Source organism: Elgaria multicarinata, chromosome 2 (assembly GCF_023053635.1).
Source record: "Elgaria multicarinata webbii isolate HBS135686 ecotype San Diego chromosome 2, rElgMul1.1.pri, whole genome shotgun sequence".
NCBI classification, from domain to species: Eukaryota; Metazoa; Chordata; class Lepidosauria; order Squamata; family Anguidae; genus Elgaria; species Elgaria multicarinata.
This window is the reverse complement of record NC_086172.1, coordinates 41,186,993-41,212,878: the sequence shown is the minus strand read 5'-3', so window position 1 is coordinate 41,212,878 and position 25,886 is coordinate 41,186,993. Positions and strand designations below refer to the sequence as shown.

At 42.3% G+C, this 25,886-nt stretch overlaps 1 protein-coding gene across 1 annotated transcript; it reads right to left on the bottom strand.

The window, feature by feature from the left end:
- Window positions 1–404: 404 nt before the first annotated feature.
- Window positions 405–24,918, bottom strand: CHRNA1 (cholinergic receptor nicotinic alpha 1 subunit). Its single transcript, XM_063118604.1, has 9 exons — window positions 24,777–24,918; window positions 17,020–17,165; window positions 15,006–15,050; window positions 13,495–13,604; window positions 11,071–11,266; window positions 8,783–9,020; window positions 7,421–7,644; window positions 5,147–5,386; window positions 405–543 (listed from the first exon to the last, which is right to left on the bottom strand). Exons 1-9 carry the CDS (start codon window positions 24,817–24,819, stop codon window positions 412–414), a joined length of 1,374 nt encoding a protein of 457 aa, XP_062974674.1. The 5' UTR covers window positions 24,820–24,918; the 3' UTR covers window positions 405–411.
- Between the last annotated feature and the right edge of the window lie 968 nt (window positions 24,919–25,886).

Sequence of the window (25,886 nt, the reverse complement as noted above, 5' to 3'; positions counted from 1 at the left end):
AAGTCTGTTGCAGAGTGATGCTTTTTTTTAAAAAAAGTCAGAAGCCATCTCAAAAATATGCTATCCACACAGATTTATTCCCATTGATTCTTTTCCCTCTGAAATGTCAGATTTATGGGGAGTGACAAAAGGCAGGAAGGAACCCATTTAAATTCAAGGGGGTGTCATTTAAGACACAGATTGTGCAGTAAGTTAACTGAAGGACATTCATAAAAGGAAAGTTTGGCATCCCATCCCTGTGCCCCTGAAAGGCATTTTGGAGGTTGGGAGCCCCTCCCTGCTGAACTATATGGGATTGAGTGTGTTGGGCTTCATGAGGAGTGGGGGGGGCAGGAAACTTTCCTTCTGTGAAGTTCTGTGAGTTCATGGACCTTAGGGTCCAGGCCATGCTCTCCCACGGATTTCCTCTTTTCACCCTTGCTGGTGTAATTCAATGAGGCGTCCAGCAAAAACACCCAGTGTTCCAATGATGCAAACTAACATGAAGATGCCAAGGAGAAGGTGATCAACCACCATCGCAACGAACTTCCATTCCTCTGCAGCCTGAGCGTGGAAAAACAAATAAAAGAAGAGGGCATTAGAATTCTCTGGGGCCTAGTCCCTCATTTTGTCAGGGGTTTGGCACCTGGGACATTCTTCATGGAGGAAGAATGATTTTCCTGCCTGTTCTCCCTCACACCAACAAACATGCACATGCAATGAATTCCAGTCTAAAAGGTGTTCTTTTATCACTCGTGAAAATGCCCTAAGGCAGTATTTCCCAAGCTGTGTTCTCTGGAACGCAGGAGTTCCATGTAATGTGAACAGGGGTTCTGTGAGAAAAAGTTGATGCAAGAGATATTTCTCGCTCTATGAAATATGAAATTATGCCTGTATCAAAAATACATGGCCGTTATGAAGCCTCATTGGCTCCTGCGAGCTGGCGCCCATGAGGAAGATGAAGCAACTCCCATCCCTCCTATGGGCAACATTGAGTGCAGACAGCACACTGTCGGGAGATAAAAGGTGGAAATGACAAATCCCTTCATCTCCCTAAAATGTGGGAATGTCACGATACCTGGAGTCCTTCAGACAGCACACTGTCTGAAGATAACAGATGGAAATGACAAAACCCCTTTATCTCAGTAATTGGCTATTGTCTTGCAATCAGTGCGTCTGCGTCCTGTTCAACTTCCAGCTTAATCCGGGAACAAACATGATGAGGAAAGCTAACTTAGCAAACACCGGTAATGAGAAAAGTTCATTACCTTGCTCAAACAGTGACAATTAATGATGATTCACGCAGGAAGGAGGGGGGAAGAAGTAGCAGGGATTTGGCTACTTAAACCCTGTGTATGTTCAATAAACTTCACTTCGGCCCTCAAACCTCGGCGTGCGTGAGTTTACTACAATTGGGCTTATCTACACCAAGCAGGATATTGCACTATGAAAGCGGTATGAAAGCAGTATACAAAAGGCAGGAGCCACATTGACCACTGACCACTGTTGGAGCCCATTGACACATACCATAAACTGCTTTCATACAACTTTTATAGTGTTATATCCTGCTTGGTGTAGATGTGTCATGGGCCCCAACTGTTGTCAGTGCAGTTCAGTAACACTATAAAGCAGTAGTGTAGATCCTGCAGTGCACTTCAATACCACTATAAAACAGTAGTGTGGCTCTTGCCTTTTATATACTGCTTTCATAGTGGAATATCCTGCTTGGTGTAGATGAGCCCGTTGAGAATGCAGAGCCCTATCAGAGCACAGCATTCTGCATCACGTGACTGGCGTATGCAGCCATGTGATGAATGCTCGCAGTATATAGATCTGCAGAGAGCAGAATCTGGAGCTAAGCCATCGTCTCTTCCGTAGGCAGCCTGATTGGGGTGGGGTGGGGTGGAGTAGGAGCTTTTCTTTTTTTCCTCCCCTCTCTTAATACTAGAAGCTATCCAATGAAATTGACTCAGGACAGGCAAACGGAAGAAATTCTTCATGCGGTGCATAATTGGTAAAATTCACTTGTGAGGAGGTGATAATAAGTTCATGGAAGATCGGTTGGTCAACAGCTATGAGCCATGTTTGCTAAACAGACCTGGCCCAAGGCAGATTGCTGCTGGGCCTCCTAGACACACCTAGCTGGCCACTCTGGGAAATGGGGCAGTATCCAACTGTGTCATTCCGTTGGCACAAATGACAGAGCACCGCTCTTCCCCTCCTCCGCCACCTGCTGCGCCCGCTTCCTTCCGCTTAATGGTAAGGCTGGCCCTGTGGCTAAATGGAACCACCATGTTCAGAGGCAGTGCATCTTTGAATACTTTGAATGAGGGATGACAGCAGGGAAGCGTTCTTGCTTTCATGTCCTGTTCCTGAGCTTCCTAGACGCACCTAGCTGGCCACTCTGGGAATCAGGGCAGTATCCTAATGTGCCATTCCATTAGCACAAATGAGAGTGCGCTAGCAGAAACTGTGTTCTGAACTATGCGCAAGAGAAGAATCCAACTAAAGTTATGTTTGTGTGAGCAGTGTGCAATGCCTTGTGCAACTGCCTTACACCCATTGTGCACCCGGTTGCGCTTTCCGCTTGTGTAACTGGTTACACAACTGATTGCATCCTTTGTGCAACACGTTGTGGAACTGCTTGCACAACTGCTTGTTCAAGCATAAGGGGCCACCGCTTGTACAACGGGAAGATTCAGTGGAGCTCCACTAGTGCAATTTAAGAATGCAGAATGTCACTGTTGGATACTGCCCAGGATGCTGGAACGCACATACCTTTATCTGATCCAGCAGAGCTCTACTTGCATCTCATAATAATCCAAGTATGTGTAGACATAAGGTCAGATTCACACATGCACATTCATCACTGGATGACTCACTACTAAATGTGTGAACTGTTTCAGTTGAAATGTTTTGTGTTTGCGCCAAAATAGGGTGTTAAAGTTCAGTCTCTGCTGACTAACATATGATAACTGATTCACACATGCAAGTCACCCTAGTCAGCAAGGGTAGAACATATACGTGTGAACCTGCCTACGAAATGCTTCTAATATGAGGACAGAAAGGAGGAAGAGACAGCCGGAGGCTGACTATCTGGCAGTGAACCCTGCATAGGGCATAACCCTTTTTGGAAGTGCTAAAATAATGTTGTTAAGAGGTTAGTCCTTCATAAACCTGTCAGTTTATGACAGCTGAAAAACAGCCACTGTCAAGATTTATCAGGAAGGCTAGCAGATGTTCTGAATATTCATTGCTTTCCCCTACATGTTTCTCTTCACCTCCTCACTAGTCCATGGTGGGGGGGCTCTGATTAGCACAACACATTTTCCACCCACTATTATATTCTAATCAGTTGGTTTGTTCTGGAATTATTTTGCTCAGCAATTTGGTGAGAACTTTGGCCACAAGAGGGAGCCAAATACCGAACAGCAACATTTCGACGTGGCCTAGAGTGGAAAGTAGGTGTTGGTTATGGAGAAACAAAACAAAGAAGTCATGTGGGCACTGTCTATATGCAAGGAAAGCCCCACGGGGGCAGGGAATCTGTGCTGTATCCGTTATATGACGCAGCTACGCAGCTACCATGGGGCTTTCCCTCGGTGCTGCGCTTTGAAAAAGTCAGGGAATTACCCTGACTTTTTCATTGGGAGCAAGGTCAGTATGGCTCTTCCACCATCTGGTCGTGTTCCGGTGGGGGGGGGATCTACATGTCGTACTGAAGGCGCACGCAAGTGCCTTCAGTGCGACCCGAAAGCCCGTGTGTAGATCCTGCCCTGGAAGAGGCGCAGGAAGAGGCGGAGAAGGAGGCGGCTGGGGAATCTGGCCGCGTCCTTGCCGCCGCCGCTGCCCACCACCTCCCCGCCGGCCTCCTGCTGCCGGCGAAAGAGCCTCTGCTGACCCTGGCTACTCACGGTGAGGAGGGAAGAAGCCGGGATGGGTGCCGGCAGCAGGAGGCCGGCAGGGAGGTGGTGGGCGGCGGCAAGGACGCGGCCGGATACCCCAGCCGCCTCCGTCTCTGCCTCTTCCTGCGCCTCTTCCAGCAGGATCTACACACGTGCTTTCGGGTCGCACTGAAGGTGCTTGCGTGCGCCTTCAGTACGACGTGTAGATTCCCTCCTGGAGCCAATCAGGGTGGTGGTGGTGGTCCTGATGAAAGGTGACCGGTGATTGGTTGCTTTACAGCAGGAAGAGGGCAGGGCGGTGGGAATCTCTGGTACCTGGTTGATTGCCAGAAACCCACCATCCCCCCTTGGAATCGTTACCTAGGGAGGTTGTGGGCTCTCCCACACTAGAGGCCTTCAAGAGGATCTGGACAAACATCTGTCAGGGATGCTTTAGGGTGGATTCCTGCATTGAGCAGGGGGTTGGACTCGATGGCCTTGTAGGTGCCTTCCAACTCTGCTATTCTATGATTCTATGATTACCCAATGCAACTCCGGGTGAATAAAACCACAGGGGCAGGGAAAGAGGCAGTGCCAACTTGGCACTGTGTAGACAGGGCCCTAGTACCACACTGTGCCAGTGAGGTGTGGTGGCTAGAGTGTTGGACTGAGAGTCGGGAGACCCGGGTTCTAGACCCCCACTCGGCCATGGAAGCTCACTGGGTGACTTTGGGCCAATCACAGACTCTCAGCCCAACCTGCCTCGCAGGGTTGTTGTTGTGAGGATACAATGGAGAGGAAGAGAATTATGTACACTGCCTTGGGTTCCTTAGAGGAAAAAAGGCAGGATATAAATGTCATAAATAAGTAATAACTTAATGATGAACTAATTTACTGCAGCATCAGCTTTTGTGCCACAAGACTGTTTTTTGTTTTTGTTTTACTGCAACAGAATAATACAACTACCCTTTTGGAAATCATGAGGAATAGCACTGAGTGCAGGAGATGAAAAATAGACTTCTTGAAAACGGTTTCTGCCTGAATACAACTGAATAAGACAGTGATACATTTCCTCCATTAAAACTGATTTTTTAAAAATCTGGATTGCTGTAATTACCTCTACATCTGAATCACCATTGCTTACTGTCCTTTAAAAACGGCATTAGAGGCCAAACAGGAAGATCAGAGTGTGTATGTGTGTGCATTGGTTAGAAATAGATTGGTATGGCTCCCAAACGAAAGTGGATTACTTTACAACTACAGATCATTCACATCATTCTTACATTGTTAGATTCTTGGTCTGACTTCATTGTTTCAGCGATGTATTTGATGCCCTCAATAGCACTTTTAACATCTGGGTTTTTGGTGAGCGCTGACTGGAAATTCACAGCAGCAGGACCTTGTTTCCCCGAGATTTCAGAAATATCAATGTCTTCAGTAAAAATCCTTTTCTCCTGTTTATTTCTGGAAGGCCGCTTCATTGTTGAAAAAAACATAACGTTGGGAATTGTGTCGATAAAAATCTGAAAGAAATGACGAGTCGTTTTTACAGATATGGTTTCATGAGAAAGAAAGCAGGGTGAAATATGCCATCACTCTTAATCTCAACATAAATAATATTTTCCGTTTGAAATTTGGACTCCCTTGCACACGCAACACCTGGGGGCCAAGGAAGCATCGTTGGCTGACAGTTTTTCAGGTTGTCCTTTATCATTCACTTGTAGAACTGATAGGCTCATTTTAGGGAAACTGTACATACAGTACATAAATAGTAACGCTGAGCCATGCCCCACTATCGATCAGCATGTGAAATTGGAACTACTAGTTTAGGTCCAGATGCTGGTTTTATGCTTATTTTATGCATATTGGGTGGGACTGGGAATGGAGTTCCATTTGCAGAAGGAGGCTTTTCCTCCCTGTTATTTTGACACCTGGGACAGAGAAACCCACAACAAACTCTCCCTAGGAGTACAAGTACAATAATAATAACACTAAAACAATGACAATTGTATTAAATTAACAATGTGCTGCCCTTTTGTAATATTCAGAGCTGCCTGAGATAACTGCTTCACTCTGCCTAATGGTAAGGCCAACCCAGCATAGATCACAACATAAGTTGTTATTATAGATTATTATTATTACTATTAGTATTAGTATCTCGCCTTTTGCCCAATGCTGGGCCTCGAGGCAGCTTTACAAAATTAAAACATATACAATTAAAAACTATAAATAGAAATATACAAAAGCTAAAAATATAATTAAATATGTTTTAATATTAAAACATTTAAAATACACAACAATTTTAAGAGTTGGTCCAGATTATTTGCCAAAGGCCTGCTGGAACAAAAAAGCTTTTGCCTGCCTCTGAAAGTGCAGTCTAGCTTCCCTGGGAAGAGAGTTCCAGAGCACTGGAGTAGCCACCGAGAAGGCCCTCTCAGTGGCTGCTCCAGTTTTTGAGGACTCCCAGGATTCCCTGGGAGCTGGGATACGAGGCCTAGCGCAAGACTTAAGCAGACAAGCAGAGCCCTGCTGGATGAGGCCAGTGGGCTCCCTAGTCCCATATTCTTTTCCCACAGCAGCCAACCAGATGCCCACAAGCAGAATGCAAAGGCAATAGCACCCTACACAATGCATAGGGTGCGCCAATTCTAGAAAGATTGTTCTAATCTGTTAAGAACACTAAATACAATTGTGTAAACGGTTCTTTTAAAAAGGCACTGTGCCACTTGTGACTGACCCCCAATTTAAAATGTCTGGGCCTGCATGCAGTGTCCCCCTGTTCTGTTGTGTGGGTTGACCATATATGTCAGTACAGACTAACTGGTGGGAATTGGGGTCACCAATGAACATGTGGGAGCGAATTCTTCAGGTTCTTCTGTCTGAGTCTTCGACAGATAATAATTACTAGCAAGCAAATGCTATGTTACTTTCCAGTATTGATACAATGTTTCTGGTTGCCTGAAGAATGGACAAAATCATGAATTCCAAGTAAGAATCTGGTGTGGTCCGGCAGAAAGGATTGAAAACTTGCATCTTCTGAGACAAGAAGAATGTATCTGGGCTGTAAATGAAACCACCTCTGAACTCGTACAAAATACCTTCAGCCCATTTCTTCTATATAGAGCGTCATCAGACGAGAGTTTTATAGTGGGTCCTTTTCATGACGCCGCCCACCTCCCATGTGTCTCCTGCTCCATCTGCTCATTTTTCCATCACAAAAAAAGACCCAGAAAATCCGATTTTTTTTTTTGCTGTGATGAAACTTGCCGCCATTTCCTGGTGTGTGCAGGAGAAGCAGCGCAATAAAAACACCTGCTGAAGGGGCCACGTGGTCATTGCTTGCTTCCTCTTTCTTCCCCGTGTGAAGAAAGAGGAAGCTGTTTGTCCCTATTGTGGGAAGGCAGCAGGAGGCAAAGTGACAGTAGGGAAACGTGATTTCCCCCCTGTCTAATGACGCTTTTAGAGAAGAAATTGCAAGGAAAGTCACTGCACTACAGGGTCTATTTATTTGAACAGAACAGAAGAGCCGCCCTGCTGGGGTTCATAGTTCATCTCACCTTCCTCACCCACTGTGGCATAGTGTGGGTACTCGGGGAGCGGTGGTGGGTATTGATCACAATAACAGTGATGATGATGGAGGTTATTACGAACACCATGGTAAAGAGCATGTATTTGCCAATCAAAGGCACTGCACTGGAGGTCGAGGGAATCAGCTCCACAATGACCAGAAGGAAGACAGTCAAAGAAAGCAGGACAGAGATGCTCAGGGTCATCTTCTCACCTGCGACAGGGAGGGAGTAAACAATGTATGACAGTCAGTGGGGTTAAAAAGGCGGAGAGGGTATTTCTCAGGTAGGCATAATAGGTAAAACCCTTCCTCCAATGGGAAGACAAGTAAGAGCAGAATGAGGAATGTTGTTAAATGTATCTTCGTATTTAACAAGCGGGCTGCATGTGTGTGTGTGTGTGCGCACACGTCTGTGGGGTTTTGTTTTTAACCCTTTCCTCCCCTGCTGCAGTCCTTTTGGAAAAGCTGTCTTATGAAACTAGTGGCTGCTTTGGAGGGAATTCCACATAATTCATCCTTTCCTACCCTGGTGCACTCCAAGGGCGTGTCTATTCACCCGGTATGCCCCGTCATGGTGCTGCGTTGTTTAAATGACGCAGACCCAAACTCACAGCCATGTCAGGATTTCTGCCCCCTGCCCCAAACTGTGATTTTTTGCAGTGTTGTTTTGCCACGACTTCTTCAGTTTCTCCGAAGCATCCCAGGCAAATGGCAACGCATCCTCAAAGTCACAATGAGATTGTGCTCTCTGTTCAAAATGGGGCAAAGGTTTTAGGGACATCTGCGCTGCCCCATGCCACCCCCATTCCCCCCCTGCTAAATCTGATTCTCTCCCCCATCTCTGGGGGAAAAAGATGAGGCTGCAGTTCAAAATGGCTACCTACCGTGTAACTCTGTCATTGCCGCTTTGCTGTAGCGATGCTGTGGGGTTTGAGGGAAATGGGGAGGCAAAGTGGAGCCGTATAGACACAGCCATGATGTATTAGAGTACAACTCCCTCCATCCCAGGCAATAATCCTCCCCACTGTATCAGCAATTTTTTTTTCTGTATTCAAATTGATTTTACTGCATATTTTCTATGATGCCAAACCCTGAGTGCTCTTTAAAATAGGTAGATTTAAAATAGGTTTCCAGAATTTTTCCTATCATCAATAGGACTGGGGAAAAGGTTACATTCTCACAGGAATATCATGAAATCACTCACAGGGATACATAGACAGAGCATGTCCCTCTAGCATTAAATTTCTATTATATAACTCCATAAATTCACCATTAAAAGAGAAGAATGATTGACGACAGCCAGAAGAGGGCAGATCTTTGAGTTACAATAAAATAGATAAAACGTGCTTACCTGAATCTGTGGGCAGATAAAACACTAATCCAGTTAGGAATGAGAAGAGAAGGCAAGGAATGATGACATTGACAATGAAGTAGAGAGGCAAACGCAGCAACACAAAGTGATAGGTAATATCCAGATACGGGGTTTCAGTGCAGCAGGCATAGGTAACCCAGTGCTTCCAGCCCCGGTAATCTTTCATTATCCACTCTCCACTCTCCATGTAGTTACTCAGGTCTGGTTGGTCACTTTCCTGAGGAGATGAATGTGTATCGCTAACGAGCAAGGCACAATACCAAGGCATGATACCACCTTATCATCAAGAGAAACTGAAATGCTGTAAACCAATCCCTCATTTGTATTTGTTTTGTTTTAACACAGTTATGCTCACCCTTCTTTTCCAAGAGGTGAGACACTCCATAGGGAACGCTTAGCCAAGTTTGGTTTCCTTTGGATGTTCAATGGAGTCTTATGGCATTTCTGTAATATTTGTGTATTTACAAATATATAGGTTGAGCCTGGGTGAAGGCACACAGCTTAAACACTCCAACAGACAGCCAAAGTCCGTTGCTCCCAGATCAAATCTCCAGGAAGAAAAGCCAACACCCTAAGATACTCACGTATCCCAAATCCAGCTTGCTGTGTTTCAGTCTCTGTCTAAAATCTATAGCCTCACCGCACACAGTCACCTAGATTCAAACATTGTTAGCTGGGAGGGGAAAACACATTGCCAGGCTAATCACATTCTTTTGTCAAATCTAAGGACTTCACCACATGAAGCTAAAATCCCACATCCTTACTGGGGCTTCTGCTTCCGGATACTTTGCAGGATTAAGATCGGTTTCTTTACACAGGCTGACTCATGCTCTTTTATTTCTCGGCTAGTTCTATATGTTTCATTTTACAGCCACTAGATGGCCCTGCTGTTGAAGCACTTAAATACATACAGCAAGTAAAGCGTTTCATAGTGCTTCCTAGAGGAAAATTGTATTTTCCCCATGCTTTACAATTGCATGATAAAGGTGGTATCTTGCAAATATGAAGTTATGGACTACTGGACAGATAAGTCTATTGCTAGGCAGATGGTTAGTTAATACCCCAGAATGGTCAGCAAATTTTCCTCTAGGAAGCACTATGAAACGCTTTACTTGCTGTATGTATGAAACGCTTTACTTCCTGCAGGGCTGAGTATAGTTGCCTAGAAGTCAAAGTGATTTGTGCTAAGGTGAATCAGCCAAAAGTTTTATCTCTTCCTGTGCTATGCTGCAACTTTAGAATGGCACTACTGGGCTAGTATTGATAAATATTTGCTTGTTTAGGTGCTTCCAGATGGTGAGTTTCTAGTGATTGGTAGAGTTTCTACCAATCAAAAGGCTGTGGGGTTGTTTTGAACCTTGGGTTGTCTGTTGAACTGTGGGTTAGCATAATGTTCAAACACAGCCAGCGTGGTTTGTTAACCATGCAGTGTGGCTTATTTTCTCAAAGAAGCCACCTTGAGAACCCATGATTTGTTGTTGGGTTGTTCAAGGTGGTTAACAAGCCACCCTACCTGGTTGACAAGCCACCCCAGCGGCATTCAGACAACATATTAACCCTTGATTCAACATACAACCCACAATTCAAAACAACCTGTACTCAATCACTGAGTGAGGGTTAGCACATCACTTCCTCTTTAACGTGTTTTTTTCTTGGTAAGCCAAAGACAGAAGAAGCAGTGGGAAAACATGGGAGGGTTACAAGTGGAAGACACCATCTTCTAGTCTTTTCCATAAAATTCTGTGTCTGAGGCATGATGATTGCTGGATTAAAGCTTCCTCTGGAAGCCCCCTGTATTTTTTTGCGGGGGGGGGGGATATTTTTTCCTCCAGAAGAAGGAAATTTAAATCAATATTTAAAAGTAAGAACTTTTCAAATATAGCAAAACAAAAACACCCGTCTATCACACCAGTATATACACAAATAAAAGCAGCTTGGTTTAAACATCCAAGTAGAATTCAAAGATCTGTGGGTCTAGTTCTAGGACTTTGCATTTCTTGAACAACAGTGTTGCCACCCTGATATAAGGAGACAAAACACTTTTGAAACTGAGGGGGAATTGTGAAAGACGTTTGTGATATGCCAAGATTATCTGCTGATAAATAATAATAATAATAATAATAATAATAATAATAATAATAATAATAAACCCGTACTGTGCATATACATGAAGATGGTTCCTATAGAAAGGTCCCATCCATACTATACACAGTGCGTAAAGACTTTTGGATCTGTTCCATATTCCCAGCTGCCCAGCTGTAACCTACCGGGTAGATGGCAACCACTGTGCCATCGTAGGTCCAGGTACCAAACTTCATACTGCAGTTCTGCTCATCAAATGGAAAATGAGTGACTATAATTTCACAGTAGCTTTTAAAGATGGCAGGAGGTGTCCATGTGATGTGGCCTGTATAGTTCAAAAGCACTTTCGTAAGCTGGGTAATAGCAAAATCTCCATTTGCACTGTAAAAGGAAAGAGATGGACATTAGTAGAGTGGAATTTCAAACTTATAAACAATTCCACTTGCAAATATCCAGTGGATTTTAGCAGGACAGATAATTGGAAGGACTTCTTCATATAGAGCATAAACTATGGAATTCACTATCACAAGTTGTAGTGAGGGACACCAGTTGGGGATGGCTTTGAAATGGGATTAAACAAATTCCTGGAGAAGAAGGCTATCAATTGCTACCAGTCCTGATGGGTATCAGAGCAGTATGCCTATGTACACTAGTTGCTGTGAAATACGGTCAGGAAGGTGCTGTTGCATTTATGTCCTGCTTGTGGGCTCCTGGTCGACAGCTGGTTGGCCACTGTGTGAACAGAATGCTGGAGTAGATGGACCCTTGGTCTGATCCAGCAGGGCTCTCCTTATGTTCTTATGATGGCTTGGGAAAGGCCAGGAATAACATATAGTGCAATCCATCAGAGTTCAATAGGAATTATTCCCAGATAAATGGGCATAGCATTAGGATTGGCACATCACAACATTTTGTCTTCATGTTTCTTGATGTTTCTCTTCTTAAAATAATTTATTTTTCAAAAATAAATATTACAAAACTAGAAGAGTTTAATTTTTAATGTAAAAATAAAGGATGGGAACTTGTAGAATTCAACAGCCTAAATCACTTATTTCCTAGAATCATAATTCAAAAAGGATTATACATAATTAAGCCTGTGAAATTTATGGAGAATTGAAGAGAACTGAGCCCTTATAAATGATATAGCTTAACCCCATATTTTGTTGGCTAAGATGAAATCAGATTGAAAAAGCTGATAAATAAAAATCAGTTCAACTAATAAAAGTATTTCCTGTGTTTTCTTAGGCACTCTTGTTTTAAGAATGTAATATGCAATGTCCAGTGACTGGCAGAGATTAATCTGGCACCAACCATTGCATTTAATACTGCTGTTTTATGTCATCCTTCTTGTCTCTGGTGGAATAAATGTTTTGCATGCTGCATTTCTTTTTGGACAATTTCAAAAACGACAGAAACAGGAGAAAGGAACGTCTCCTTTGCCCTTTCCAGTTCTATGGCCATTGTTGAAGCTCATTGGAACTACTAAAAAAAGAAGAAGCCCTAATCACGATTCAATATTTGTGTCACAGAATTAATTAATTAATTAATTAATAATTATGGATGCAATTATGTAATTAATTATTGAATAATTATTTACAGTATAACACTAAAAATTGTGCCTGACTTTTCCTTTCCCTTTCCCAATCCTTTTTACTTTTGAGTTGTGTCTTTTTAGATGGTAAGCCTGAAAGAGATAATCATAGAATCATAGAATAGCAGAGTTGGAAGGGGTCTACAAGGCCATCGAGTCCAACCCCCTGCTCAATGCAGGAATCCACCCTAAAGCATCCCTGAGAGATTACTGTCCAGCTGCCTCTTGAAGGCCTCTAGTGTGGGAAAGCCCACGACCTCCCTAGGTAACTGGTTCCATTGTCATACTGCTTTAACTGTCAGGACGCTTTTCCTGATGTCCAGCCGGAATCTGGCTTCCTGTAACTTCAGCCCATTATTCCGTGTCCTGCACTCTGGGATGATCGAGAAGAGATCCTGGCCCTCCTCTGTGTGACAACCTTTTAAGTATTTGAAAAGTGCTATCATGTCTCCCCTCAATCTTCTCTTCTCCAGACTAAACATGCCCAGTTCTTTCAGTCTCTCTTCGTAGGGCTTTGTTTCCAGACATGTCTACACCATAGGTTGTAGAGGAAGGGAGGGAGGGGGAAGGACTGCAGACTTACCGGCTTCCACGAACCTCCCCCAGCATCTTGATGGTCCCGGAAGAGGGAGAAGGAACATAGTTGCACTCCTCCACAATAAACCCAAACCTACTCCCCCCACGATGGGCACGGACTGCCCCCGTGCAGCTCTGTGCCCATTCTATGGTTTCTGCTACACACAGGGATGATGGTAGGACCCAGGAGCAGGGGCCACATGGCCCCGTGCTCTGCGGGGTTTCCCGGGACCGCGGTTCCCTATATTGCGGGGAAAGGCCTTTGTTGTTCCGGGTTGCCCCTGGGATCTCCCGTGCATCACAGGGACGATCCAGGGACTACCCAGGGATATAGGGCTGGTGTAGACATGCCCATTGCCTTGATTTTATGGATCTGTGAGCTGCTCAGCTGAAGAGTATGGTATAAATGCTTTAAATAATAAATAAATAAATAACTACTTACTTGTTGTACAAAACTAAATCTGGACGCCAGATCTTTTCTGATGAAATGCGAATTTGTTTTATACCCCCATAATCTTCCGGATTCCATTTTAAATTTACATCTCTCCATTGCTAGCGAAAGAATGTTAGAGAGTTTAAAAAGTCTTATTTGTATTGCTGAAGGTAAGCATGATGTAGAGCAATTATTTTACCCACTCATGTAAGTGATGTAATAAACAGAAGCTCATTAACGTGGCCTTTTCCGTTTTGTGAACAAGTACCAAAATGCATCCATTGTCAGAAACTCTTTATCATAAAGCACACACAGTATAAAAAGAGCACATGGTATTTTTACCATTACCTATTCTAAATGGAATACATTTCCACGCACTGTCTTCAATTTAGTTCCCAAATCATACCTTCCTTATCCTTAGCGTACCAATGCAACATTTTGTTAGGAACAGAATAATTAAACCATATTGAAGAACAACATTTCCTTTCCTTTTTAGAAACACAATGGCATGAAAGTCAACATAAAGTGTAGGGAAAGTTTTAAATGAATTCTAGGATATGGTCTTTGAACTCCACCACCTTTGAATAGCAATCTCGTGCTGTAACACCAATTGATTTTTTAGTTTTTGTTTTTTAATGTTACACAGTGTCAAAAGGAGTTTCCTGAATGTTGCCGTTTGAGAAACACAAACTCTGTTGGATGCATGCTGCGAGTTGCCTGGTTATTTTGAGCCCTAGCAAATGTTTCAGGAATTCCCGCCACAACCCAGCCAGTCAGCTTTCAGGAAATTTTGTAGTATTATTTAAGGTTTTTCCCCCACCTCAATTGACCAACTGCATAGCTCTATGATCTTGACAAAGGCTAATCTTATATAATTAAATGATTTTATAAATGATTTTTATTGCTGAATTGTTCATATTTTACATTATCCATAAGAATATCAGAAAGATGTTAGTCTATTGCAGCAAAACCAATTAAGAGTTTGGGGGCACCTTAAAGATTAACAGATTCATCCTGGCATATGCTTTCATGGATTATAGTCAATTTTACAAGAGGTATGAAGCATTTCCTAAATTACTATTATGTATACAGCCAGTTGGGAGGGGCGGGATTGTAAACAGTGAGGTCAGAGAGAACTGAAATGTAGGAAGAGTCATTGTCTGTAATTTCTGCATTTTATTTTATTTTTATTTATTTATTACATTTCTATACTGCCCAATAGCTGGAGCTCTCTGAGCGGTTTCCGCTAACCTCACTGTTTACAATCCACCCACTCATCTACCATGTGGGTATATACTTGAAACTCAATGTAACACTTCATACATCTGATGAAGTGGACTGCTGTTAACTTTATAAAATAAATTTGTTAGTCTTTAAGGGACCACAAGACTCTTTTGTTTTGTTTTGGCTTGGAAAAGAGATGTCTCATTTTGTATTACAAAGCTTTCCTCAAATAGGAGAGCATATCTGATCAAAACACACTCCTATGAATAATTGTAAATTATGGTGTGAAGAAATACCTGTTTTAGGCGCACGTTGGTCGATACAATTTGATTCACTTCATCCTGATAGGGCAAAATACCAAGATTAAAAGAAGACCATTTATTCAACAAAATGTACTGTGAAGGTTATATAAATATAAAAATCCCTTGCTATTCTTGCCTTCATCTCCCCCTATCAACATGTAGATAGATTGTAAGCTCCATTGGGAAGAGACCTGTTTGTTTTACTTTGTGGTACTATATAAATTATCCATATGAGTTTTCATTGATTAGTCAAAGCATTTGTCGTTTAAATTTGCATATGAGTAAAATAATAGTTCTGAAGTAACAAACATATTTTCTCTGTTGTCAGAAACTATTGCCTGTCGTAAAACACCTTGAGACTTTTTCTGATAAAGGCATCTAATACATTTAAATCATTCATCATCATCATCATCATCATGATGTTTTTAGATGATACGTGCATGTGATACGTGTCAAAATGGGGCCTGGACTCTCTGGTTTGGTTTCAGATGCTGAGTCAGAATCAGAGGCTGAACTAGAAGAAGCCCAGCCAAGACAGGAGTGGAGGAGGAAATTCCCCAAGACTCTCCAGGATTGAGTGAGGAATCTTCCTAGTAGCTCATCCAACAGGAAGCCCAGATTCAGAGACCGTCTTCCCCCTCCCAACTGGAAACTCAGCCTTTGTTGGAGCGGGAGGGAGCACTGGAATTGACAAATTCAGAGTCAGTCGCAGGATCAGGCAAGCAGAGTTGAATGGAGGTAGGGGGTGGCCACCAGACTAGCTGCATGTCAGAAGTTGGGTCAAGAAGACCCTCCCTCAAGGAGGCGTTAAGTAAAAGACTGTCAGGCATGGCAGGAAACCGTCCATTCAGTTGATAGACTACTGCCTTGCTTTGTTTGGCTAATTAGGCTTAGAGGATAGTTCCTAGCCTTCACAGTTGCTACAGTGTGAAGAGGCATGTTTTGTTTTTTAACTGAATAAAGACTTTGTGGATTGCACAGTGAATCTCTGCCATCTCACATTTTGGTGGGAGGGCTTGGAATCCTGACATATAGCAGGCGTCATTTTAGAAGAGACATTTCTCCTGCTTGTGAAAGAAAATGGGGGAGCCATATTTTATAATGGTGCTTGTCATCTGAGGTTTTTAATAATTACTTGTATAAAAATAATGTGTGTATGTATATATTAAACTAGTCAGATTGCTGTAATATCTTAGACATGGGGCTGCACTTGAAGACAACTTGAAAGCTCTAAAGAGTGCAGAATTTGGCAGCCAAAATTTTAACTGGTTCTGCTGCCAGGTTGGTTGACATAATCCCATCCTTTATAAAGCATTGCACTGGTTGCCTATTCACTTCTGGGCCCAGTTCAAAGGCTTGTACTCACCTTTAAAGCCCTAAAGAACATGGGACCCAAATACTTGAAAGAAAACGTCTTTCTATATCGGCCTGCCTGAGCTTTAAGAGATCTTCCACAGAGACCCTCCTCCAAATATCTTCTTTATTGTGCTATGTCACTAGGGCTTTTTCTGTGATTGTAACATCGCTTTGGAATACCCCCCTAAAGAAATCCACATGGGGTCTAATTTACCATTTTTAGGTGCCACAATACAGTATAGCATTTTACCCAGACATTTAAATCTACATAACTTTTCAGTCTGCCTTTGTAACTGAAATTGTAATTTTGGGTGCTGTTTTTCATAATGGTTTTTGGATTTTAGTTTTATTGTACTGTACTAGGATTTAAAATAATTGTTATTTATAGTATACCCCATCCTGGAATCTCTTATGATGAAGGGCAGTAAATGTTTTAAATATGCGAATAGATTTTTTTTTTGTTTACAAAAAATATGCTGCCAAACTAATTGTGAGCACATTTTTAGTTGAATTAAAAAAGGTTGTAACCAATTAATATAATTGATTAAGCAATTAAACATGGATGCCCTAAAATTAATACTGCTGCTAATAATTATACTAATTACTTAATAATTATACTAATCTCTAATAATCATTGATAGTTCTACTGTACCACATTGATCAGTTGGATAAGCTGCAGTCCAACAGTAACGTTAACGGCTTCACGATGACTGCTGACTGGCCGAACAACTTTGTTATAGTTCTCGAATAACTTATCCACCAGACGAGTTTCATCATCCGAACCCTGGAGCAGAACAGCTATAAGGACAATATAAAGCAATACTTTAAACTCTCTTGTAATCTATTATAAGATTTTCATCTGATTGCTGCAAAGGAGTTTGAGCAGAAAGAACTGAGTTTGAGGTAGAAGATTTGCTTGATGGAGGGTCAGACCTGAAGCCTCTCTAAGTGAGTGATAAAACCCGCTCCCTTACTGGGCTTTCTTCTTGCTGAGCCATTCTGGGATTACAATGGACACAATAAACTTAACTCCCATGGTGGGGACACGTAGGCCCTAGAAAGCCCTTTTGGCTAAACCAGCTTATCAGTACAAACAAATTTTCTTGAACTAAGAATTGAATTAGTAAATGTCAAATATGTACTTTGAAGAAAAGAGTATCACAGACAGAGAAAGCAGCAGCACGTTTTGCTCACTGTGGCCAGCCAATGATTGGAATTGGTTGCACTGGATCATTTAAAAAGACCCCTGTGTACCAGAAAATATTAATCTTTACTAATCATAATAATTTGATGAGCTTTAGTATTGGTGAGGGACTGTACTGTTGAGGTACTCAAGTCAAGTGAGTATTTGTTGAAAAGTTAGTGCAAATTTTCAGATACAAAGAAACACCATTTGAATCTCAATTATCCAGTTTTATGGAATAATGAAATTGCACACCACCATCAAGGAAATGGGATATCCAAAAGAATGAATCAGATAATATTCATGAGGGCTAACCGAAGTAAAAGAAAGCATGAGTCGAGATTTGTAGCTGAAGCCATTTTTCTTCGTAACACACTCATCAGAACTCTGCTGGGTTTGCACCAATATATCCAACGCTTAGAAGAAGGAAAAGTACTGCCTGGTGGTGACACTGTTACAGCGCAAAGAAAGAAGGAGGACAGTTTGGGTGGCAATCCTGTTGAGTGGGTGGAACATCATCACAGGAAGTTGTGAAGTCTGCATACCCAAGCAAGAGTGAGCATTTACAGGGTACAGGGCAGATGAAAGAGGGCTAAGACTGCTAGAAATTAAAACAGGGTGTTGTTAAAGAAAGATAGGAGAGAAACCCGTCTTCTGCCTTGACTGGAAAGCCTCCACAAGTAATGAGTCTCTTCTCTTGAGACAGTCCCCTTCATCGAGTAGAGGCAGTTGAACATGATGGAGAGAGGCAGCGCCAGCATCTCCCCTTTTTTCACGTGTTTGGCTTACTCAGTTATAGAATGCCTAGGGCTATAATCTGTACCCACAACAACTGGAACCGGGGAATAACAAGAAAGGGGGAAAGAAGTGATTCAACTGTTGGAGAGAAATGTATTGCTAAGTATTTAGAATAGCCGAAAGAGAAAGGAAACCCCAGATAACGAGTGAGCAAAAAAAGCCAAAGGCGAGAGGTGGAACCAGGAGTTGGGTGTCTAAAAGGATTTATTATTGTCGACGCGTTTCGGACTAAATCCAGTCCTTCATCAAGGCAATTCTTATAACAATGGCGCTCAGGAGATAAGTGATTTTACATTGTTATAAGAGTTGCCTTGATAAAGGACTGAATTTAGTCCGAAACGCGTCGGCAGTAATGAATCCTTTCAGACACACAACTCCTGGTTCCACCTCTCGCCTTTGGCTTTTTTTGCTCATTAAGTATTTGAAATCCAATAAAACGTTGCCAATTTATCCAAGGGTTTAACCGGATCCCTTAATCCCCATCTCAGATCTCTGTTTAGACAAACCCATGGCCCCAGTTGCCATCACAGATTACCAGTATGAGCGACTCTTCTTGAGTGCCAGGATGCCGTGTACTATCTTGCTTCCTTCCCTGACGTGCTTGCCTTTGCCCTTACATCTGCTTCTGGCTTTTTCAGCCCTCTATGGCTGCCTTTAAACTTGACCTTCTGCCTAGCTCTGATTCTGCACTTGCCTATGGCCCTTCGTTCCTTGTCTTCCTGATCTGGTGCCTGTCATGGTGTTTCAGAGCAGAAGCCAGGCCAAAAGGCATGCCTAGCAGAACAACCGCTTTATGGCGAACGACACTCGATGTCAGCAGCCACATTGACTGCCTCAGTTCGGGCACAGTGCCACCTACAGTTGGAATAGCAATATAACCGGTAAAGTCACCATCACAGTGCCTTATCTGTCTGTGACCAAGCCTATCAGCCTTCTAATTCTCTGCCTGCCCCAGAAATGGATCCCAGCTGCAACCAGTCACGGGGATAGGACAGGGACACAAATCCTTATTTCTGAGACATGTTATTGTGGACAGAACTCTGATGATTAAAACCACAGTCCTCCTACATGTCCTGGCCATCTGGTGTCGCTTGGGCCTGATCCTCTGGAAAGTAATCTAATCTGGATCTCATATTTTAAGATTGATAGAAGTTCTGCTTGGAGTTTCACTCATAAGGAAAACAGAATAGTTTTCAACACAAAACCAAATTATTTTCTCACTGGTAGTTTTTGCCAACTATCTAAAAAACATGGCTGGATCCTAACTTCTGTTCTGTGAATGTAACAGATCGCCATTGACAGATCTCTCCATCCATCTCTGCAGCCCTTTGCTGACCGTCCCCCCTTCCCCAGAACAGAATGGCACGACCACTTTGGATCCAGGGCCCTACGTCTATTCTGCTCCCAATGGTCTCTCAGCAAGCTTGTTGACCAAGTCAGCACCTAATTAACTTCTGTAATGCTAGAGCATCTGTCGTCTCCCGGCTATTCAAAGAGAGTCGCATTTTGCCAAGTTTATTATAGACACTGTGAGTGTATGTGTATGTATACACACATACCTACATATACACGTACACACAAAGCCCTCCAAGGTAGTTTTCAAAATTAAAAAACAAAACAAAATATACATTCACAATATGGAGAAACATCACATAATTCAATAAAAAAAAGCAATAGTTAATTTAGTAGGAACAGTTTAAAAATCACAAATTAAAAGCATTGGCCATCCTCAGATTAATCAGTTAACCTTAACCCTTAATCATGGGGGCGCTACATAAAAGGCCCTGTCTGTTGTGCTTGCCGCCCTGATGGACCTTACTGGCAGGTCCTTGAGCAGGGCTTCTGTGGCCTGTCTTAGTTTGTGTGTCAAAATATATTTCTTCTCCTTGCATTGTGGTCTGGAAATTAATACACCTCTTGACAACATAGAAATTAGCCATTTCTAATCTTTATCTCAGTTCTAAAAGTCTTGTCAGAAGTCCCAAATCAAGAATGTGTTTCCTATTCCATAGTTTCTTGCTTTTTAAAAAGACCCGTAATTAATTAAAGCTTTGAGAAATGCAAGGATGACACAAAACACCATCACTGGTGTTATAATATCCCCTTTTGGGGCAAGGTGCTTGAGTGTGTGGTGGCCGGGCAACTTCAGACGTTCTTGGAAGAAACAGATTATCTTAGGGTGACCAACTGTCAGGATTTCCCCGGATTTGTCCTGGTTTTTGTTCTTTCCATGGTGTCAGGGGGGATTTTCTATAATTTTCAATTATGTCCTGGAATGACACACCTTCCCCTTTAAGGCTGCCATTAGCATGGCAGGAGGGAGTGACATGCTTTCTTGAGGCACATCATTCCCCCACCCCGAGCTCCAATTGAGGTCTTAAAGGGGAAAGTGGATCATTCGTGGACATTATAGAAAAGGCCCCAATTGGAGTGGATGGTGGTGGTGCAAAATGAAATCCTTTCCCCTCCTCCACTCCAATCGGGTTCTTTAAGGTGGCGGGGGAATAACGTACTTTCTGCAGGACTCAGAAAGCTGCTTTCCCACACACACACTAGGTGTCCTCTTTTTTGGTTTCCCAAATATGGTCACCCTAGATTATCTGGACCCATTTCAGTCTGGTTTCAGGCCAGGGCAGGCACTGAAACAGCCTTGGTGGATCTGACTGATGACCTACTCCGGGTGAAAGACAGGGGGAGTGCTACCCTGTTGATCTTCCTGGATCTCTTGGCGGCTCTTGATACCATTGATCATGGTATCTTACTGGACCAGCTCTGCAAGATGGGAGTAGGAGGCACTGTGTTACAGTGGTTCCTCGCCTACTTGCGGGATCGATCCCAGAGAGTGATATTGGGGGATTCCTGTTCCACCCCATGGCAATTAAGCTGTAGGGTGCCACAGGGTTCTATTCTATCCCCCATGCTGTTCAACGTCTATATGAAGCCGTTGGGTGAGGTCTTTAGGGGTTTTGGGGTTGGGTGCCATCAGTATGCTGATGATACTCAGCTCTACTTCTCCTTGTCGTTGGAGTCAGCTGGGGCAGTGAAGGTGCTGGACCAGTGCCTGGAGGCTGTAATGGGCTGGATGAGGGCCAATAAACTGAAGCTGATTCCTGATAAGACAGAAGCTCTGTGGATTGGTGGTTCCAGAGTCCTGGAATTGGGTAAGCGACCTGTTCTGGATGAGGTCGCACTTCCTTTGAAGGAGAGGGTGCGTAGCTTGGGAGTACTCCTAGATCCATCTTTACCACTGGAGGCCCAGGTGGACTCTGTGGCATGAAGTACTTGGGGTCAGCTTCGGCTGATCCACCAGATACGGCCCTGCCTGGACAGGGACAACCTAACCACAGTAGTGCATGCACTGGTGACTTCCCGATTAGACTATTGCAATGCACTCTACGTGGGGCTGCCCTTGAAGATAACTCAGAAGTTATTATTTATTTATTTATTTATTTATTTATTTATTTATTTATTTATTTATATAGCACCATCAATGTACATGGTGCTGTACAGAGTAAAACAGTAAATAGCAAGACCCTGCTGCATAGGCTTACATTCTAATAAAACCATAATAAAACAATAAGGAGGGGAAGAGAAAGCAAACAGGCACAGGGTAGGGTAAACAGGCACTGGGTAGTATAAAGTCAGAACAAAATCAAGTTTTAAAAGCTTTAGGAAAAAGAAAGGTTTTTAGCTGAGCTTTAAAAGCTGCGGTTGAACTTGTAGTTCTCAAATGTTCTGGAAGAGCGTTCCAGGCATAAGGGGCAGCAGAAGAAAATGGACGAAGCTGAGCAAGGGAAGTAGAGACCCTTGGGCAGGCGAGAAACATGGCATCAGAGGAGCGAAGAGCACGAGCAGGGCAATAGTGTGAGATGAGAGAGGAGAGATAGGAAGGAGCTAGACCGTGAAAAGCTTTGAAGGTCAACAGGAGAAGTTTATATTGGATTCTGAAGTGAATTGGAAGCCAATGAAGAGATTTCAGAAGTGGAGTAACATGGTCAGAGCGGCAAGCCAAGAAGATGATCTTAGCGGCAGAGTGGTGGACAGAAACCAACGGACTGATGTGAGAAGAAGGAAGGCCAGAGAGAAGAAGGTTGCAGTAGTCCAACCGAGAAATAACCAATGCATGAACAAGAGTCTTGGCAGAAGAGACAGACAAGTTGCATTTTAACTTGGTTTATAGTTTATTTGGTTTATAGTTCATTTTAACTTGGTTTATAGTTTAATTTGTTTTTAGCTGTGTATATTTACTGTTTTTATACTGTATGCTTTTATCTGTATGCGCCCTGAGATCTTATTGATATAGGGTGGGATATAAATGTTTTAAATAAATAAATAAATAAATAAATACTCAAAAGACTCAATTCAAAACACCAAAATACCTAGCTCTCCTTCAAGCATTTCCAATGTATTATTTTGAACAAAAATGTATATTCCCATGATAATAGGAACTAGGGGAAAGCATCATCATCATTAAATTATATTCATGTACAGCCCAATCCTATACATGCTGACTTGAAAATAAGCTCTATGGATTTCAATGGGGATTGCTTCCAGTTAATTATACATGGGGTTGCAGACATATTTTATTAAAAGTCCTGAGGTAGAACTTTAATATCTGTAATGGATCACTCTGTTTAAAGAGTGGCAATCCTTTAAGATTGTGCTCTAAGTGTTCTTTTGCATGAACTAGAATCTTGAGGAGGTTCACCATTCACAAGTTGTTTGCATTACTAGAAATGGTGCTCTTTCTTCAAATTGAGGATCATATTTATGAATACCGGTCCTGCTTTAAAGGATGTGGATATCTCCCTCACAGGAGAAAAAATATCCCTTCTCCTATTTCTTCTGCAGACCGGAAAGGTGTCACATTTCGGAAGGCATGTTATGTCCTTGCATTCATAGTGAGGTCAATTAGCTGGTAGGAATTCTGTTGTGGTGGTGGTGGTGTAACTTTTATACAAGCCTACAAAGTTCTTTTCAGCATGGGCACAAAAAATTACATCTGTATTTTAATTTGGTGAAGAGACTTAAAACTATTGTGACCTTATGAAAAGGAGGAAAGGGCTCCTGTATCATCTTTAACAGTTACATAGAAAAGGGAATTTCAGCAGATAGCATTTGTATGCATGCAGCACCTGGTGAAATTCCTGCTTCATCACAACTGTTAAAACTACAGGAGCTATACTAGATACAAAAGAGGGCAGGGCTCCTGCAGCTTCAACTGTTGTGATGAGGTGGGAATTTCACCAGGTGCTGCGTGCTTACAAATGTCACCTGCTGAAATTCCCTTTTCTATGCAACTGTTTAAATATACAAGAGCCCTGTCCTCCATTTCATATGGGGCATGTCTAGACCAGTCATCCCAGGGATCGTCCCTGTGCATCCATATTACGCACAGGGGATCCCGGGGGCAGGGAGGGATGATCCCTCCATTTCCCCAGGATATTGGCAGGTCCTTTTAGCCTGATTCTTCCCGTGGTCTCAGGATTGTTATCCAACCCCCTTTTAAAGCCATCCAAGTTGGTGGCCGTCACTACAACTTGTGCTAGTGAGTTCCATAATTTAACTATGTGCTGTGTGAAGAAGTACTTCCTTTTATTTGTTCTGGATGGGATGACCCCGGGTTCTAGTATTTTGAGAGAGGGAGAAAAATGTCTCCCCATCCACATTCTCCATAAAATGCATAATTTTGTACATCTTAGTCATGTCTCCCCTTAGCCTCCTTTTTTCCAAGCTAAACAATCCCAGTTGATGTTACCTTCCCTCATAGGGGAGATGCTCCAGCCCCTGAATCATTTTAGTTTTCACCAGGTGCTGCATGCATACAAAAGACATAGAGGGAAATAAGAAGCAACAAGAGCAAAATCACTAATGCAGCAAATGGAAAAGTTAGAAAAAGAACATAAACACATGTGTTCAATCCATCTTGAAAAGACTAACAAATGTTGAATCAGCAGTTAGATATTAAACGTTCCTGTTCTTTAAGAATTACCTGTAATTTTATATGTCACTTTTTATCATGTAAATAAGCTAGGCAATGTTGGTGCTTTATTAGCAATGTTGGTGGCTTTAGAAAACTTCATAAAAGGAAGTTTATAGCATTAATTATCTATTAGAAAAGCAACCTTGGCCAAGGAAATAGTAGATCGATTCACTGCATTCCATTGGGTATTTTGTTGCACATAGGCAAGATAGAAATTGAATAAATAATAAATAAAATAATAATAATACATTTTTTGTTTCATTGTTAATTTTTATTATTGTTCATTGTTAAGAATATGTTAAAGATAGAAAAACAAGTGTGTGTTCTCTATATAATATCGTGTCCAGCTAAAGTTCATAAAGTTATAAGAGGCTTATTGTTTTGCTCTGTCTATATGAGGTGCTTCACCAAATAAGCCAGACCAAAATTACTTAAATGAGTTTACCTGGTCCAAGGAGCAGCAGGATAGGTAAACACCGGACATTCATTCCTTTTCCTCTCACGGGAGGCTTCCAAAGAGTCCAAGATCTGACACGGAGTAAAGCTTTGCTTTTTCTGACTTGGGTACTGGGGAAATGTGACCTCAGAGTTATTGTTTCACAGCACCTGCTTATGTAGGATGGCAGCTGAAAGCCAGCATACCAGTTTGGAACAGGAACAGTCTATTTTTGCCAAGCCAAAGTCTCTCTGGCTTACAGTCAGAATTCTTTTTGTCTACGTTACACATTCCATAGAAAAAAAAAGGAAAGTATATGGATTAACTAGTACTCCAGTTGTAACTACATTCACTTGGAGTAAGTGTCACTGATTCCAATGAAACTTCATTTGCATTTGTCTCTTTTCAGGGATAGCCTTCAGAAGGCACCATGAGCCCTTTTTAATCTGGAGTACATCTCTTCTGTATGAGTTAATGTGACACAGAAAGCAGAAAAGAATCATACTAGCTATACAAGAGAGGGCAGGGCTTCTGCAGCTTTAACTGTTGTGCTGAAGAGGGAATTTCACCAAGTGCTGCATGCATACAAATGACACCTGCTGAAATTCCATTTTCAATGCAATTGTTAAAGATACAGGAGCCCTGTCCTCCTTTCCATATGGTCTCCCTAGAGTGTATATACAAATTATAAAATTGGGGAACTCAGGGACTGTTTTTTAGTGTCATTTGTCCAAAAAAAAAAAGCATCCTGTTTAGAGATTGTTTAGGATCAAAAGAACTTTTGAGACTAATTCTACAAGACCAAACAGGGCTTTAGATCTATTTTCCCCTTAAACAACAGCCTGTGTTTTGGACAGAGCAAAAGAAAGGAATGGTATGGCACACTTTCACTTTCTTTTGTTAGCTTTCCAATCTCCACCACCTCTCGTCCTCCTTCTCATTTCAACCCTGCAAGCCAAAGCCTTTTGGCAGCATTTTGCATTATTTGTCAGTTAGTTCAAACCATTGTTCTTGACTATGTTTTTTTTTTAAAAAAAACACACCACAATAATAGTGCTTTGATATAGGCTGCAGTAGGAGCCTTTGCTGCTTCCATCATATCTGTTCGTTAAGTCTATG